Raw genomic sequence first — 19,178 nt, 5'->3', positions numbered from 1 at the left:
ATATGACCTTACATAAGTTCCGGTTACACACATGACACTGAACGTGACGTAGCTCTGGTTGTTTCTGAAAATTAAAACCTTTGTCTCATTTTTTAAAAGGGACACCAATGACTCAAAATTGTACTTAAAAAAATACTTCCTCATACAGTCCAAAGAGTATGATGGACTTAGAGGTGATATGAAAGGAGAAGACAGACAGGAGGGGAGATGAGAGAGGACAAGAATGGCCTCCAGTGCTCTTTACTGTCTGTTCTTACTTCTGACTTACCGTGTGTGTGTGTGTGTGTGTGTGTGTGTGTGTGTGTGTGTGTGTGTGTGTGTGTGTGTGTGTGTGCGTGCGCGTGCTCGCACAAGTGTGTGCGTGTGCGTGTGACTTTTGGTGTACTCGATAAAGGGAAGGAAGAGGGTAAGAATTGCAGGATAAAAAGAGAAATGGCAGACAGATGTGCTAGAAGGTACCCTGATGTCTTTATGCACTCCATCCACAATCTCATGGCTCTCCTCATTCTGTATTCTCCCCATTTCTCTCCCTCTGTCTCACGCTTTCACCCTCTCAATCTCATTCGCTGTGCCGCTTACTTCACTTTCAATTTCTCTCTCTCCATCTGAACCCACTTGGTTTTACCATCTTCATTTACTCATCTCTTTGTCCCTTCGTATAAGCTTCTCTCTTTTTTTAACCTTTCTTGTTCCACCTTTATGCTGTCTTTATCCTGCTGTTGTGTTGGTTTCTTAATATGCAGCTGTAACAGCCTCTGCAAGGAGAGCTTTCCATCAGATTCTGGAAGCTACATGGATTTGCTGCCAAGTAGCCACAGGACTGTTAGTGAGGTCCGACAATGAAACCCGAACTTACAAAAATACAGTTATTTGCAAAGGTTGGGTGCCTTCATCAGGCAAACTGTTTGTGCCAGTGGCTGTAAGTCTGCAACCAATCACACTGCCCACGTGCAATTCATTCCTTCATTCAGTCTCTTAATTGGACCAAAAGGGGTAAAGCTCAGCCTCCTGAAAGTACCTGGATGGTAGTGTGTGGACGGAGGTGTCCTCATACTATCACAGGCAATCTATCGCTCTCGCTCTGGTCCAACCCCTCCCCTTTTTCTTATTTCTCACTCTACCTCCTTCACTCCAACCCCATTATCACTCTCTCTCTCTCTTGCTCTCTCTCTCTCGTTGTAACTCAATGTCCCTCTCTCTCTTCTGATTGGCTGTTTTCTGCCTTCTGTTTATGAATTGAACAGCAGCGGCTGCATGCTACTGGCTGGATGCTAGATCAACACAACGAATGCTCTCTCTTTCTCTCCCTCTCTCTCGCTCCTTCTCTCTATCTCTATCTCTCTCGCTCCCTCTCTCTATCTCTCACACACACACACACACACATACACACACACACGCACACACACACACACACACACACACACACACACACACACACACATGCTTATCGGTAACAGCCAAACCTTTCATTGAAATGTGTGGAGGTTGCTCACACATACTTTCTTCATCTATCTCTCACACAAGCACATGCACACACAGCCTGCTTTGTCAACAGCTCACGTAGCACGGTGCACTCAGGCGAGCTCTCTTTCTCTCACACACACACACACACAGACACACACACACCTTTCCCTTCTCGTCTTCTGTCACTTTCCTTCTTTCCTTCAGCCGCAATCACATGCCGAGCTTCACACACACACACAAAGACAGGCAGTCACACACTCTGGCATACAGACGGCTTTGGTGATGCTGTGACGCTAGTCCCTCTCTCTCTCTCTCTCACACACACACACACACACAAACTCACACACACACACACACACACACACACACACACACACACACTCTCTAGTAGGTTTGTCTTGCACATGCTTTAACACACAAGACACACACACACACACGCACATCGTCTGCCTCACTCTCTCGCTGTCAGTTAGTCAGTGTGTGTGTGTGTGTGCTGGTGGAATGAGGCGGTGATGTTTTGGGACAGGAAGAATAGTATGGGCAATTCCCAACGACGGCCCAAAGGAAGACACAGACCCAAATCGGCAACAGGTACTTTATCATTCTATATATCTGATTTTTATTGCATTTCCTCCATCTGTCCATCTGTCGTTTCAGCCCTCCATGTACGTATCTTTGTAGCATTAGTTTTCCATGCAATGCATCTTTCCATTCCTCATGCTTCATATTCAGGTGCTCCACATCCAGAGGGACGCCTCCTTTCACCCCTCCATCCATTTATGTGACATACATATGCACGTTTCACTCATACGTTCATTTATCTTTCATTGTCTGCACCTTTAATCCAAAATATCTTTTCTTTAAATTGTCTCACGTCTCTTCAAACTATGCGTCTTTGCTTTCATGCATTTTACACACACATGATGGCAAGCACACATTCCTTCACCTATCTATCTGTTTATTTTTACATCCGTACATCTTTTCCTCCATCCATCATCCACACACATGCAACTTGGTCAGCCTCAATGTATTCATCTGTCCATCTATAGAGCCACACTTTGGTCATTTCTCTCCCAATTCCTGGATCCTAAATGTCTCATATTCAGGTGTCTCACATCAATCTGTCCTTCTTTTTACATACAGTCATCCATCCAGTCATCCATGCGTCTTTTCCCCCATCCATCGTACACACACATGCACATCGAACTTGGCAATTCTTAATATAAATAATCTGTCTGTAGATTGATTTTTATCTAGTATTGCTTTTGCACCTATTGTTGCGTCCATCTATTATCAATAACATGTCTCATATTCAGGTGTCTCACACTCTCTTTTTGATTCAATTCAATTGTACTTATAGTGTCAAATCATAACAGACATTATCTTTGGACTTCACAGATTGGGTAGGTCTAGACCACACTATATCATATTTCCTGCCCTCCATCCATCCATGCATGCGTCTTTTCCTCCATCCATCCTATACGCACATGCACTTGGCAAGCCACCTTTCATTCACCCATCTATCTATTCATTCATCTTTCTACCCTCCCTCTTACTCACACTGCGAGTCACACATGCATGTCTTACCCATCTACTGTATCTTACTATTGGTCTTTATTGTTTCCCCTCCAGTCCATTCTTACATCCATTTATCTCTCAATTTCTCCATCCATCCATCTATCCAAAATGTGTTACTCAGGTGTCTCATGTCCATTCTATCTATCTATCTATCTATCTATCTATCTATCTATCTATCTATCCATTAAAAAGTCTCATATTAAGGTGACCTTCGTCCAGCCATCCATCTTTTCAACCCTTTAATAAACCATTCATCCATTCTTCTTTTCCTTCATCTACTATATTCATTATTAGTTTGCCATCCAAACCATTATTCTGTCCATTGCTTTTTCAATTACCTAACCCCTCAATCAAAAATGTGGGGTCGGAAATTCACCCGTTTCTTCCTATTTTCACTCTTCCATCAACCCATCCATCCATCCAATGGTCAAACACTCCTTTTCATCCATTTTCCCCTAGGATTCTCATCTTTCTCATGCCTCTATCCATCTTCTCGTCCAGTCATTTTTTCTTCTTCTTCGTCTGGGTTGCTAGGTTTGAATGAACTAGGTCAATTGGTCTTTTGCCTCTTGGCATGTAACTGCTGAGAGACTGTACAGTGTGTGTGTGTGTGTGTCTGTGTGTTTGTGGGCTTCTGTGTGTGTCCTCATCAACTGTAGTTTACTTGCTGCTGCTGAATGTGCATATACTAAGATTTTATGGTTCACACTTTTTACACATCACTGCCACATGCTGCAGTCCCCTGCATACGTGTGTTTGTTTGTGTGTTACAGTGTGCGATTGCTCGGCTGTTGGCTGGATGGGATTACTAGTGGGCTCTTTAATTATCTCTGAGGGCGAGCGAGGTAAAGAAAGAGGGAGAGAGATGGAGACAGAGGAAGGGAAACGAGAGAGAAGCGGAGATGACAGCCCTTGTAAATCTGCCCCTATTACTCGCTTCCTCGATAAAGCAGGAGAGGAGGAAGAGGAAGGAGGGGAGATGATGGAGTTCGAGAGGGGACAGTGGGAGGTGAGGAAGAGCATGAAGCTAAACGAGAGGAGGAGGAGGAAAGGATGAGAGCAAGATTAAATGAAGAGAGAAAATCAGAGGAAAATAGAGGTGGATGAGTGATTTACTTTGGAGAGGCTGGAGAGGAACAATGGACGGGCAGGCATGATGAAGGACAGGGAGGATGGGGTAGGATGAGGAGGAAGAGAATGGATTAAATACACACATGCAAAGTGTTCATGTTATGCTGCAGAGCTGCACAGTGCACACACTGCCAACTGAGAGTAAACACACCCATATGCTCACTCGCTTTTTCTGTCCACACACACTATGTGCATATCCCCTGGAGAACAGTGTGTGTGTGCTTGCGCGTGCTTGTGTGTGAGCAGTGCAGTACATATGTATGTAAGCTTTAACACACACCGACAGCCAAGCAGCCCGCTCACACCTGCCGTGGTGCAACAATCAGCAAAAGACGCTTCTTTACCCCATACATTTGACCTTGCCTTCAAACAGCGTCTGTAGCACATTCATGGTGATGATCACATTACTGTCAACAGGTGCTGCGTTATGGTCCACATCGTGTCATTTACTGTGATTACAGGTACCATGGTGATATGGTGGAATGAGTATGGGAATGAAATGGGTGGAAGGAGGAAGTGCATTTTTCATAAATGAAGGCAAAAAACAGAAACGTCGGTCATTTAGTCGAACACTTCAAACGACCACGCTGATGTTTTTGCTAGCACGGACCTTTTGTGGCATTTATGAATAATGATTATTGTCTCAGTGACAGAAGTATTATGATGTTTTTATGACGCAGCAAAACATAGGGAGGGGGTTAGGGTGGATGGTTGGATTATACTAAGTACAGAGATCCTTGTTCACCTCATGTCAATATATATATATATATATATATATATATATATATATATATATATATTTTAACCATGACCGCAAGTCTTCCAGAATCTTAATCAAGTTGGAATTGTTTTTTCCAAGCTAGGTTTTGTTTTAAAATTGGAACGCACCATTGGGTTAACCCCCAGAAAATGTTGAGGGTCAAACACTTAATTTCCAGCATTCTGGTTAATTTTTATGCAAGAATATGTGCCTTTTCTGCATCAATGTATGTTGCGATGTCTTTAATTATCCTCCTGTATGGTTGGACTTTCTGCTCATTCAAAACATCATATGTGAGAAAGAAAAGAGATGTGGGTTAAGATGGTACGGTCCACTATAGGGGTGTCTGAAATTGTTGGGATGCCTTTTTGGGTAGTCCTTCGTATATTTAATGGGACACAAATCTACCTCTTCTAAATATTGGTGGAGACATATCCCCTGCCTCCCCCCTCTATCCCCTATCCCCTGACAAAACCCTAACCCTGACTACTCAAGGTCAATGCCTAACCCCAACCCCAATCGGGCTGCTTTTATAGGCCGGGACTAAAATTTGCATGGGGTCCATAATAACGCATAGATTTTGCCCACCATTTTGGTGGCTGTGTCCTCATCACTGTGGTGCATCCACCCACAAATCACCTGTCAATCAAACAGCGTGGGCAGGCCTGTGATTGTCTGTCGGGGGAGTTTTTCATTTCCTCTTTGCTTGGTCTGTTAAGCCGTTAATGCTCCCATTAACTTCCCTTTTCTTCTATTATGACTTCTTCTGTTTATTACAAACAAACTGAAAATGGAAACGCTTACTTGTTTCTCTTTCCTTTCCTTTCTCTTTACCCCGCATACATTCTCTCCACCTGGTCCCTTCTGTTATACTAACACACATCTCTCTCTATGTCCCCTCTCATGCTGAGATCAGACTAGACGATTTTGGACAGGGGTGGTAGATGTGTGGGGTCAACAGTTTGTTGTTTCATCCAACGTCATGTTTCATAGCAGAACATGGAGCCTAGGATACCTCACATCATCGGAAAGAACTTGTACACACTTTTTATGTTTGGGGTTTGATACCTTGAAGCCTTAGATGCTATGTTTTTAACATTCCTAACCACTAAAGTTTATCTCTGTTTCCTTTGACATACTTTGGTGTTTTTAAGATTGAATTTTTCTTTTTAGGGAATTGAACCAAAAACCAACAAAGATAAGGATGTTATACTCCAAATGTCTCTACTATAGATATAAAGGTTTACCTTTGCTCTTATTGCAGTAAGACTGCAAGTTTAGATTTTTCTACTCAACCATATCCATGTAGCACCTTTCAAACCTTTTCAGACCTTTTCATTTGCTTCACAAATTAAAATTGAAACAGCAAATACATATTTGCATGACAATTACAATAAGTAAACAACAAAATGTTAAGAATCAGTGGTGCGCGGTCACAGAAGACTTGTATCATGTGGATGCGCTAACAGTGTTGTTGTCATTACTTAGAATTCCTCATGGAGGCGACAGCAACTAAATGCCTTATCAGTTTTTTTTTAAGGTTTCATATGTCGCCTTGTCATGTAGTCTGATGACATGATGTCATTTCTCTTCCCTTTAAACCTCTCCTCTCATCTTTCCATCTTTTTACCTCATCATTTTCTCTTTCACTCCCTCATTTCCTTTGTCTTTCTGTTTTGACTCTCAGGTTAATTTTGGCAGATAATTATATGTACACTCACATGCTCTTCTGCTGCTAAGCAACTGTTGTCCTACTGATCACCTGATACATCTCTTCCATTGTTCCAGTTATATGTTCATAAATACAATCTTTTGTCAATACCTTTCTTCTACTTCTTCCTTTTCCATTCACTCTCAGTGCTAATAGCCACACACATACACACACAAACACACACACACACACACACACACACACACACACACACACACACACACACACACACACACACACACACACACACACACACACACACACACACACACACCAAACATGTTCATTCATACATTTTTGGATTGATGATGTCATTTTCAGTACAGCCAGCACCCTTGCAGCAGGAGAGAGACAGAGAGCGAGGGAAAAGAGAAGGGGTGTGTGTTAAGATAATTAGATGGAGGCGAGAAGGAGGAGGTGGAGATGGAGGTGGAGGAGGAGGGTTTAGAGCGATTGAGAGATCTGAGGAAAAGATACGAGACGTGAGAAGAGCAGCAGCGAGACAAGAGATGTGTGAGAGAAAGATGGAAGATGCAGAAAGAAAGACAGGAAACAGGGCCTGGGAGTGTGTGGCCGAGGCTGCTGCTGCCATGGCAACCGTATAGGTCTCAAAGCAGGTCGATTAAATGCCATTTGGCACTCTGCCAGTGGCCAGAAAGTGTGTGTGTGTGTGTGTTTGTTTGTGTGTGTGCGTGTGTGTGTGTTTGTGTGTGCGTGCGTGCGTGCGTGCGTGTGTGCGCATTCATTGGTTTGTCCATTCATCACTAACAGAGTGTGTGTCGCCTACTGATCTGTTTGCAGCGTGTCGGGCGTGTCACTTACTCTTACGGCTTTCAAGTTCTTGCGAGCTAAAACTGTGATGTCACAGAGACACAAAGGTACATTTGTTAATGTAGGATCTCCTTATTTCCCAGCATCCCAAGCCTTCTCATTTTTAGATGCATGAATGCATATATTTTGGAAGCGGCTCAGTGGTAACCTACTTTTAATACAATCACTGTTCACGTTTAGAAGGTGGCAGCATTCTATATGCACACAAAGTATGTCCATCTGTGTATTTACACGTTTGTCACTCAGTATTATTCTTTTTTTTCCGCCACTATGGGGGCCTTGACCAACTGCCACTTTTGCTTGTTTGAAAGCACCTGAACACACCTCCCTGTAGGACCAGCACGGCCATGGGCCCAAAGATGGGCGCAGGTGCATTTACTAATTAAACGACGTGGGCGCGGAATGGGAAATTAAACAACTGCTTCGGTAAAATAGCAAAGACGCTTGCATCGGGCTATACGCTACGCTGCGCCGGGTGCAAGATAGGCCCCTCAGAGTTTACTGACCGAGTAAAACTGCACTGAAAGCCTTTAAACAGATGATTTCAAGGTTCAGAAATGGCTGTCTCTGTGGATTGAAAGGTGAAACTGTCTCGTTTATGTAATAAAAGGTCTCAATTTCACCGACGCCTACAGTCATCCTGTTTCCTCTGTGTGGTCAAACTCTTCTCACTGAACCAGTACTTCCTCCCAGTACTGGTCTGTTAGTGGAAATGTTCGGGGAGGTTTGTGTCTGTGAAAAATAAGAGAAACTTGATAAATGTTGATTGTTGCTGAGTCACAGTTATAAAGCTTAGAGGGATACATACACATTGGCAAAACAGCGGCGACAATTCCCATCACTGCAAAGAAATGTTTGGCTCACAAAAGGCCTTAAAACATGTAATTACCTGTAGTCTCCCTTTATTTCAGCTTGCACAGGTCACAGTCAGCATATTTGTAATCACAGCAGCATTCAAATACTGCTGCATTATCAAGCGCTTTACAATTTGCCTCTCTTTCACCCATTCAAACACACATTTTTGCTCAAAGACTCTTCCCCGTGTGTACAGGAAGAGCAAGGGATGTCTGGCCAAACATGTAATCCATTACTTCTGGTTTCATAGCAACGATGGATAATTCGCTCTTGTGCCTGCAGTTAAAACACCTTATGCATTTCTCTAGTGTCTCAAAGAGCTAAAAAATGCATGAGAGCAGGGCCCCGTGCAGAACCCTTTTTTCCTCCACAACTGCACTGCTGTGCTTTTAATGCAGTTTCGGGGGAACCACTGAGTTCAGCTGCAGTCCTAATCGTGACTGAGCAGCTTCTCCGGCACTGCCGGGAGTTTAGTGCCTTGCTGAGAGGAACTTCAGATGTTTTATTTTAAAGAGAGAGGGAGCATTAATCATTTCCTCTCTATGTGGTGGAGATCTGCAAACTCAGCGGCCTCACAATCCTTGGCCGGCTTCTCCAGCACTTAGGCTACCGTGGCCTCCAGATATTAGATATTAATAAGACCTGTCACTGTTTTTGTTGCTTTAATTCTTCCTTTGTCTGGTCCTTTTTTTCTGCACGGCACTCTCACTCTCACTGTCTGCTGTATAGCTTTTGTTGTGTACATTCTTTCATTGTGTGTCACACAAGTAGAGGAAGGAAAGGAGGCATGCTGACAATAGACATGATGGAAAATAAGGAAAGGGGGCCGAAAACATTTGAATGAAGATATTGTTGTACATTATTTAAATTTCAGTTGATATTAGTACTTAAATTAGTTACAAAAAAGAATCATTAGTTGTAAAGACTTAGCATAGTTCTTAGGAAAACCTAATATTAGTTGTTTTACAAACTTGGGAATTAGTTGGAGGGACAAATTACGGTTGTACCCTAAACTCTCATCTTTATATTGACAGCCCAATCCAGAAAAAGTTCTTAAAACTCAAAATAATTTATGCAACTAGTTCACTCGTTATTTTAAGTTGAGACAACTAAGCACTTTTTACAGTGTTTGAATACTTATATCATGGAACAAGCCTGTAGCATAGACTGTATATTAATGGACAGAGCATGTGTGATGTCACCCATTTGTTTGTGGAGATCTGCTATGAGTCGTTACGAGCGCAGCCATCCTGGTTGCGGGTGTGATGATTTTAGATGAGAGGATTGAGGGAGGAGCCCTTACACTCTATGTTACGTTACACACTTTCACTGGCAATCACATCATAGCCGCGCCCTAAAACACCCCCTGCTTCATCGCCGATTTTAAAATCAATGAGACCATAATTTTAAAACTGAAAATCATTCTGTGTTGCAGAAGACTTAAAACTAGCAATTGGGGGTGGCCTCTACCTGCATGTCATCCCCCCATCTCCCTCCCCCTTTCATGTCCATCCACTATCACTATAATAATGGGAAAAGCCCCTACAAATAATCTGAACCCTTTTATTGTCTTCACTTTTGGGACCCACTCGTATCCCTCGGGTCAAATTGACTTTTGACTTATTTGGGGTTTTAAAAACAATTCTGAAATAAAATGTTACTTCATAATCCATTAACAAATATTGTATTTATCTCAGTTTCAAACAATTGAGATAACATATGTGTTTAGGGACTGCAATCAGTCTCTAATAGAACACAATTAAAATTGGAAGTGTGGTTCGTTTGATGTCATCAGGTTATAATTAATGTTAAAAATCCACTAGGGAAAAAAACATAAGTGGTCATATCCCAAACAATTTTCTGAATTGAGTCAAGAATACATGCTTATCACAGAAAATAAGGTAAGGCCATTGATTGAGAAAAAATTTACATGTAATGTTTTTTCATAAGCAACAATTACATTAAATGACGCAAACTGTGGCAAACCATATAAAGTAAACACTTCCTGCATCGACAGAAAGTTGGCATTGGACACAAATGTTATTGTTTTATTGAGGTTCAAAATGTCTTTTTCAAGACTGTCCTGGCCATGGAAATACAAGGAACACTCGGCCATGCGTGAAGCGTGTAAACTATCTCCTGGCAGTACTTGGATCCCTTTATGGTCTGGGGGCCCTGGCCACCCGGTAGCTATCTTAAAAACCCTGTGGAGTCTTTTAAGGTGAAGGCTGGAGGGGAAGGAGTAGAGGAACTGTTTGGAGGGGAGAGGAAGAACGAAAAAATGAAGGCGGAGGAACAACACCCGGCACCCTCAGTTTCCTCCCTTTCTCTCCTCTCACACCATGAGAAAAACATACTTTCCCTGCAAAGCTTCTGTCTTTCTTGCCTTCTATTCTTTCTTTCCCCCCTCTCCTTCTATATCTTTGCCTGCCGAAACGCTCGTGGCCACAGCCTGAATGAGTCTCTGGGTTTACCGCCTCTGCTCTTATTCTCCTCCTCTTTCCCTCTCCACTTTTCCCTCACGAGTTTACATGAGTGAGAGCGTTTCTGTGCCGAAGCGAGTTTAGGAACACAGACATGGAAGTTTTCTGGGCCAGGACAGGTAAGGGACACTGGTTTATATTTTGGGGGCAAATGAGGGTTTGATATTGGGTTTTGAGAAGTTGGAGCAGGGAGCGGAGTGGTACTGAAACAAGGAGGTCTTCTTACTGTATGATAGGAAAAGCCCAGGAATGTTACACTTGACATGAGTGAGGCCATACCATGGAGCATTGTTTCTGTTGACATACAGCTTAATACATTTTTGTGGCTGTGGCTTTTGTATTTTCTGGCATTTTGAGGCACATTTATAGCCGATGCCTTCTGTTCTTGAACGTCACACATTGCAGGAGCATCATGATAAAAACGTGTGTGTGGGTTGAGGTTTCACACACTTTTGAGATGTAGGAGCATTGAAACACCTTGTGTTTGACATAAAGCTTAGGAATGTCATAGGCTGTCAGAAAAGGAAAGCATTTAGTGTTGCAGAAAAAGCCTTAAAACATATTGTACAGTTTACAACAAACGTAAGTATCTTCTTAACTTCTTGCTAAAAGTGCAAATACATACTTAATATACATTATGTCTCCTTTTTTTCCCCTTTTGTAGCTTCATGGTTGGAACAATTGTTATTCATTATTGTGTTATTATTAGAATTTATGGCTGCAGCATTTGATCAAATGGAAATACTATATCTCTTCTTTACAAGAAAATAACATATTATCTAAATTAGAATTTAAAATGAAGTTCTGCAACAAACACACTGTTAGTTTTTTTAGTTTATTTAAAGTTTTGATTGCAGTCTTACATGAGACAGACAAAAGTGTGTGTTCATGTGGGTGCCATCACCTCTGAAAGGCCCTTTGTATGCTGAGGAGACCACACTTTGCACTTTGTTTGTCTTTTTCACCCTTGAAATGTCTTTACACATGCCTGTTAAGGTATACACACACACACACACACACACACACACACACACACACTCACGCACACATGCTCATACACTTGGTTTGACTACGTTGCTGAAAGTGCATTTTGACTCTGGATAGGTCACAGCATGGTTTTGTGCTTAGTTTCCAAAAGTGCAATTATTAAATCACACACACACACACACATACACACACACACACACACACACACACACACACACACACACACACAGTATTGGTAAATTGAACCACGAGACGCACAGATTCACATGCTAGTGGTACACACACACACACACACGCACAGACACACAGTATTTCTCATACTCATACATCATGCTCAGTTCCTCGATTACACATGTGTGCATTCCTCTTTCTCTCTCTCTCTCTCTCTCTCGCTCCCTCTCCCCAACGCTGCCCAGTTTAATATGAAAATGAAAGGTTTTCATTGAATTTTTATGCAGATGAGGTGCTAAATGTGGCGCCTTGATTGCCGGATCAGCCCCGGCTGCAACGTGTGATGGATAGAGTGATGGGTGTGAGCCCCAAAGAGTGAGAACGACAGGCAAAGGAGGGTGGGAGTGTAAGGAAGGAAGTGAAGAAAAAGAAGTCATATTAAGACATTTATCAAGCAAAACAGCTGAACATTCTCTGTTTCTACCTTTTGAAATGTTATAATTTGCTGCTGTTTCGTTCCTTATTTACTTGCTATCTACTTTTGGCAAACTGAAGTAAATAATGACAGTGAAGCGAAGAGGGAGACAGGAGGACGACAGTGATAAGGACAGATTGTTAGTTTAAGGCTGCAGAAGAAGAAAGGGCAGACACAATGTGGTGGACTGTAGGAGCAATATACTTGTAATGGAGTATTTTTAGACTGCGTGGTATTTCTACTTTTACTCAAGATAAGTATCTGACTACTTCTTCCACCACTGCAGATACGGCCTGTCTTTCTCACTTTAGACCCACGTGACCCATGTTGCCCGTAATGTTTACATGCTGGAGTTTGTGTGTGTGTGTGTGTGTGTGTGTGTGTGTGTGTGTGTGTGTGTGTGTGTCTGTGTTGGTGAATCCAAATTAAATGAGCGTGTAAATGATGATGGCTTTGACCTGCATGTGACTTTCCCTTGAGTATTTTGGCTCTCTATCAGCTAGTGTGTGTGTGTGTGTATTTGTGTGTGTGTGTGTGTGTGTGTGTGTGTGTGTGTGTGTGATGACAATAAAGATGTGATTTATCAGTCAACACCACATATTTTTATATATTTGATTTGATGTCCTTTGAACCTGTATTGCTGTGATACCTTGTTTGGTCAGAAAGTTTACCCCTGGATACTAATACCATACTTTAATATAAACAATACAAATAGGACCAAAACTTGAACTAAGCGGGACATTTTACGGTGAAAGAAAAAAGACATGTCTGTATTCTCTGGTGGACAAATGGAGACCTATCACACAAATGTGCCTTTAGACACTTGTAAAGTTACAAGACATAATGGAGGGAACAGATTTGTTGCACCTTCAAGCTGGCAGCGGAGTCAGTCCCAGAGCCGTAACAGAGCCGAACCAACGTCTGTGTAAAAAGGGACAGCCGGCATGGCGGGACCACATGCTGTTTGCTGTAAGTCGACCCGAAGGCAGGGCACAAAAAGTGACAAAGCAGCACTCCAAGTAGCCAAAGTTAATAATAGCTCACCAAAACATTGCGTGCATTAGTTTATCTTCCCTTCCACCCTATCTCTTTCTCTCAAACACACACACACACACACACACACACACACACACACACACACAGACACAGACGCGCACACACACAGACACACACACACACACACACATACACAGACACAGACACAGACGCGCACACACACACACACAGACGGGGACACACACACACATACACACACACACACATTGTTTTTAGACGGCCATTCATTAGGCATTGGCAGTGTTATTTAAGACAAACATAAACTAATCTGCTGAGCACTTGGCTAATGTAACAGTGGCTCATAAGTCTGTCATTCACAAACACACACACACACACACACACACACACACACACACACACACACACACACACACACACACAGGGTTCTGCAGTCGACTCTGTCCTTTCCTTTTACTGACAAATAAATACTATAATGTATAAAGTTGGCAATTTGTGGGTCAGGTTATACTGGTCTGAAACACTAGATGCCGGCCTTGTTGTATTACTCGTCACACCTTTTGCTGCTGGAACATGGTATTATTTCACCTTTCCCTGGTTTGGTGTGAATGAACAAACAAAACTGGCATGATGGCAGACTATTGCACTGTTTTTTAAATCACCTTAAACAAATCTTTGACATTCAGGTATGTTCACATTCTTTGGAATACACCAAAAGAAAAGGTGATCAGGATGGTCCTGTTTCAAGCTCATCAGATCACTGCAGGGTGATTTGCGTTCATTAGAGATGTTTGTCAGGTGAAGAGGAAGTAGATGGAGTGCTGTTTCCTGCCAAACTCTCCTCAGAGACAATGGCTCCTGGAAGTAATCTGAGTGAAACAGTACAGCCCTCTCGGGCCAATATGTGCGTGTATGTTTGTGTGTGTGTGTCTTGGCCTGTTGTGTTATGGGAGGTGGTCTGTGCAACATCAACCCTCAGTTACACACACTGACACAGTGTGGGAATAATCTTAAATGAGAGACGGCATGAAGGGAAAACATTCTTTATGAGCAGTGTTGTGGTTGTGAGTCACAGTGGGAGCTGGTATCGGTCGCCGAGTGCCGGTGGGAATTTGGTAGTTTGCTGTCAGACAAGGTAAACTCCATCAAAGCAGGCTGGAACTACAGGAAGCGGTGCCAAAACAAATCTGAGAGTCTGGAAGCTGGCGATAAGGTGCCTATGGAGGTTGTAGTCCGTTCTGACAGATGAGGCCAACTGTCGAAGTTGGCCAGACAGGAAGTTGAGTTCTGGATCTGGAGCTCCAATAGCAACACAATTCTTACTATAGCAAATGTCAATGATCTCATGACAAAAATCACTCCGTGACATTAGTGTATGTTTTATTGAGAAATGTATCCAACTGTACTCAAGGGTGTTACTTTGGTTTGAGAAGTGGGGGGGAGACACAACAAGAAAAAGATGTCTTACTTTCTTTATTGTTTAAAGTAGGGTCCAATCATTGAGACTTGTATCTAAAATCATCATACAGACTGGATTTTGAAAAGTGTCCCCCCCGTCCCCTGTGGAAATCCCGCCCTTGTCTGAAGTACAAATTTGAAGTACTTGTACATAACTTTAGTAATTTCATGTCATGCTACTTTGTAATTCTACTCCACTAAATCTTAGAGAGCGAGAAGACAACCAAAAGTTTGAGTCATAGAATCATAAAACACTGAGAGGAGTTATTTGATCAACAGTGAAGGGGGTAGTTCAGAGTTTTTGAATCAGGGTTGTTAAATCGTTATCAGTGTAGTGTACGCTATATTTAGCGGCTCCACCAGACCAGCAACTCACATGTTCTGCGAGGTAAAATCACAGTTTTGTCAAAGGGGTCTGGTGGGTTTAGTGCTAAAAATACTCTAAATAACTATCTCCTACCTCTTATAACCATACACAAAAAATCTAAACTTTCACTTTTACATGAAAGTATTGATTAGAGCTTTAAAGTCTCAAAAACGGTTTCTGGAGACTGGATAATTGGATCCTGATTGCTCAGTTGGCTAAGGTGCATAATATGTACATGAAGACCATCAGTTTTCTTCTGATTCATTAAAGAAAACAGTACAAATATATTAAACAACCTATGATAACTTTGTATAAAAGCAACACTTTCCCACAGAAAGTTCATCCTTGTTCTCTAAACAGCCAATGTGACACCAACGTATACGCTAAAAAGGGGCGCTGATTTGTTGAATGTCGCCTGCATTGCTTTTTGTCTCCTTCAAATGTCATAGGGGGTTTATAGGTATAAATGAATGCACATCCACATGTGTTATACAGCTGTTTGCCACAGTTGGGAATGCAATAATCAACCACTGCGTCTCTGACCTGGTGGGAAGTTTATAACTCAAACTAAACACAGAAATGCCCACAGTGTGGAAAACCCTTGTAAATGCTCAAAATAGGAGTGTTTTGTGGAAATGAAAGAGAGAGTCAGGATTGCACAGCAAATCTTTTCCTGTTAACGCAGGGTGACTTGTCATTGCTGCCGGTCGTTTGCCGTTTGCTGCATCAAATATTAAAAGCATCAAGTGTTGTTCATTATAAAATCTTAAAGCGACATCATGTATTGCAGTCATGTTATGTTTAAAAGCAAAGATGAACTTCGCTATGACTTGTGCTTAGACTCTTTAAAGTGCAAAGTGTCTCCCTGTTTGTCGTGTTGCGTGAGAAACAGTCCCGGTGGGAAACAGGATTCACTACATGATCTGCTGCCATGGAACTCGTTATCATTTTCTGTCTTCTTAAACTTGTATTTTGAAACTTTGTGCATATGTTCTTTGCTTTAATGGAAGTTGACAGCTGTGTGTTTGTGTGTGTGTGTGTGTGAGTGTGTGTAAACGGGACACCTCGGCCCATCTGTGACCATCTGTATACAGCAGCAGGGCATGTGTATTTGCTTCAGGTTCAGTGTGTGTGTGTGTGTGCTGGTGTGTGTGTGTGTGTGTGTGTGTGTGTGTGTGTGTGTGTGTGTGTGTGTGTGTGAGGTAAAGCGATATTAAAAGATTGATGGACTACAGCAGGACGAGTGTGCACTGACCTCCGCTGATGGGGGTCAAAATGCTATGGAGAGGGACCTTGGTAGGAGAGGAAAGACTGTTGTGTGTGTGTGTGTGTGTGTGTGTGTGTGTGTGAACAGGAATGGGCATAGCCATTGACCTTGGAAGACCCGTGACATCACTTCCTGTCTGTTTGCCGCAGTCTTTTCCTCTAGGGCAGGGCACATTCACAGATATACAAACTATCCATTGGTGTCTCATGTACACACACACACACACACACACACACACACACACACACACACACACACACACACACACACACACACACTTTCCAACGTCTGGTAGAAGTCGCTGAGTAAGCCTCGGCAGCCCTGCCCAGTGATGTCTGCAGTATGTGTGCGTTATCAATCACTGTTATAGATAATTTGTGTGTGTGTGCGTGTGCATGTGCAGTTCTTTAGTGTTGGAATTCAGAGCTGGTACAGTGACACACAGTCCATCCTAACAGTCTGGACATAATTTAGCAGAGTGTGTTGAAGATACAGAGTAGACTGAGTGATATGAAAAGGGAAGCTCAGTGGTTAGGAGTAATAACAAAGCTATGTTGAGATGGGACATCTCACAGCTGAAGTATTAACTTCCCTATTAGGGTTAATGTTCATGTAAAATGACAATAAATTGTGAGTGTACAATCTGAACTGGATAGCTGCAAACTGACATACCGGTGCATTGGTTAACCACTAATAAATAACATAAACATAGGTCTTTTTCCAAAAATCTCCACGTAAAACACCAAGATGGGCACTGCTAAGTTGCCAAACTGCTGTGGAATGTAACTTAGCTTTTAATGTTTTAAAGTTTACAACATCCATCCACATCCCAATCACTGCTGCAACGGCCATTAGTTTTTACAGTGAATGTGATACTGAACGTGATACTTAATAGTTGTTGAATAGTTGTTGAATGATCCATGCACCAACTTCAAACAGTCTACATGCCTGTAAAGCTGGCTGGAACATAGGGCTGGGCGACATGGAGAAAGTCAAATATCATGTTATTCTTGACCAAATACCTCAATTTCAATAATGCCTTAACATTGTATGGTTGACTATTGGTCCTTTGACAAAATGTTATTTAAACAAAGAGATATATGATAAATGTTCTCCAGATATGATTTAATAACTTAGTGGGTAAAGGTACATAATAGAACTGCTAGACCAGCTCTGGTAAGTTCAGAAAATTACATCACTTTACTGTAATGCAGCCTGTAAAACCAGGAAAAGACACCTCTTACGCCATATTACGATATATCCAAAATCTAAGCCTCATTTCACAATTTCGATATTGCCCAGCCCGACCCCAACCTGCTCCCCTGTCACTGCAATATGGCTGCCCACTGTTCCTGATGATTATTATGATTGTATGTGACGAATAGATCTTCCTTTTTTTTTCTGCTAAAGCAAAAAAAGTATCAGTGAGTTGGGCTGCTTCTGACCTCGTTTAGACTTAAATGACGTGAGATTATAACTGGAGGAGAGTTTTAAGGGGATCTGAAGGGATTTCGCCGTTTCAGAGAGGAGTACAAATTAAGAAAAAGTTAAGAATAACGCAAAGTCAGATGCTCGTACACAGCCAGCGTTGCAGCTGCAGAAAATGAATGACATCAAAGATTAGGAATCCTGCTTTGGGAAACAGTTTGTATGTCTGGCTGTCATCCTCTCTCTCTCTCTCTCTCTCTCTCTCTCTCTCTCTTAAGGTGGATGTCACATCTGATTGAAGCTCGGTTATGACTCATTCATTGGTAGTATGGCAGATTAGATCATTGTGGTTATTAGATATTCCACACCATGTTCCCGGCAAATCAGCAAACTTAAACAATCTGGATTTGTTTACTGTAACAGTCTACTATTAAACTGTTATTTATGCAGGGAAAGTGTGCATTTGTTGGAATACACAACAGCTTGCTTTGCATTTATATAGTGTTTTTTCACACTTGGGAGCAGCCGAGTAAAGCTGCATCTTTTAAATAAGTTCCCTAATGATTTAAATGCCTTGCTCAAAAGGAGTAGTAGCTGTTGAGAAAGGGATAAGCCTGAACACCTCCTCATACCTAAACCACCTAACAGGTCGATTCCAAAGATTACCAAAATGATACATATGACCGTTCTATTTACTGCCACTGGGTTGTGAAACGGAAATACAGTAGTTAAGTTCAGGCGTTGGCTAAAATGAGTCACGTAAAACTACTAAAAGAAGGATGTTACGTGATGGTGTTACGTCATAGATTAACGTTGTTACGCAAAATTTGCGCTCTTATACTTTGTCGCCACACTTCTCGCATTTGATGTCCATTTGGTGGTAAGTAAAAAGAGCTGCATGTCCTGATCCCAAAAAGAAAATCTATTCTGTTTTCACAACTCGCAAAAGGTGGAGTTAAATATAGATCTTTATAATAAATAAATCGACATAATATATATGATCTATTGTATATAAGAACCTAATAACAAAAATCACACACACACACAAATAAACCCGACCTGTGTGGAGTGGCTGAAATGCTTAGTCATCCATGCTTATGTCTCTGTTTGTGTGTCCCCAACTGTGTGTGTGTGTGTGTGTGTGTGTGTGTGTGTGTGTGTGTGTGTGTGTGTGCAGGCTGATACGGCTGTATCCACA

General features: G+C 42.0%; 1 protein-coding gene across 3 annotated transcripts in view; it reads left to right on the top strand.

Annotated features, from left to right (window-relative positions):
- nhsl2 (NHS-like 2) overlaps window positions 1–19,178 on the top strand; it is a 122,129-nt gene that overhangs the window by 48,494 nt on the left and 54,457 nt on the right. Inside the window, exon 1 of one of the 3 annotated variants that reach the window (XM_034857035.1) lies at window positions 1,889–2,055. The exons of 1 other annotated variant lie outside the window; for it this stretch is intronic. In XM_034857035.1, coding sequence (XP_034712926.1) covers window positions 1,977–2,055 — 79 coding nt within the window. In that variant the 5' untranslated portion in view covers window positions 1,889–1,976. Of the gene's footprint in view, window positions 1–1,888; window positions 2,056–10,683; window positions 10,933–19,178 lie in introns of those variants that run through there. One more of the 3 variants, XM_034857036.1, reaches the window with a different exon arrangement.

Source organism: Etheostoma cragini, chromosome 19 (genome assembly GCF_013103735.1).
Source record: "Etheostoma cragini isolate CJK2018 chromosome 19, CSU_Ecrag_1.0, whole genome shotgun sequence".
NCBI classification, from domain to species: Eukaryota; Metazoa; Chordata; class Actinopteri; order Perciformes; family Percidae; genus Etheostoma; species Etheostoma cragini.
This window is presented reverse-complemented; position numbering and strand designations above follow the sequence as displayed.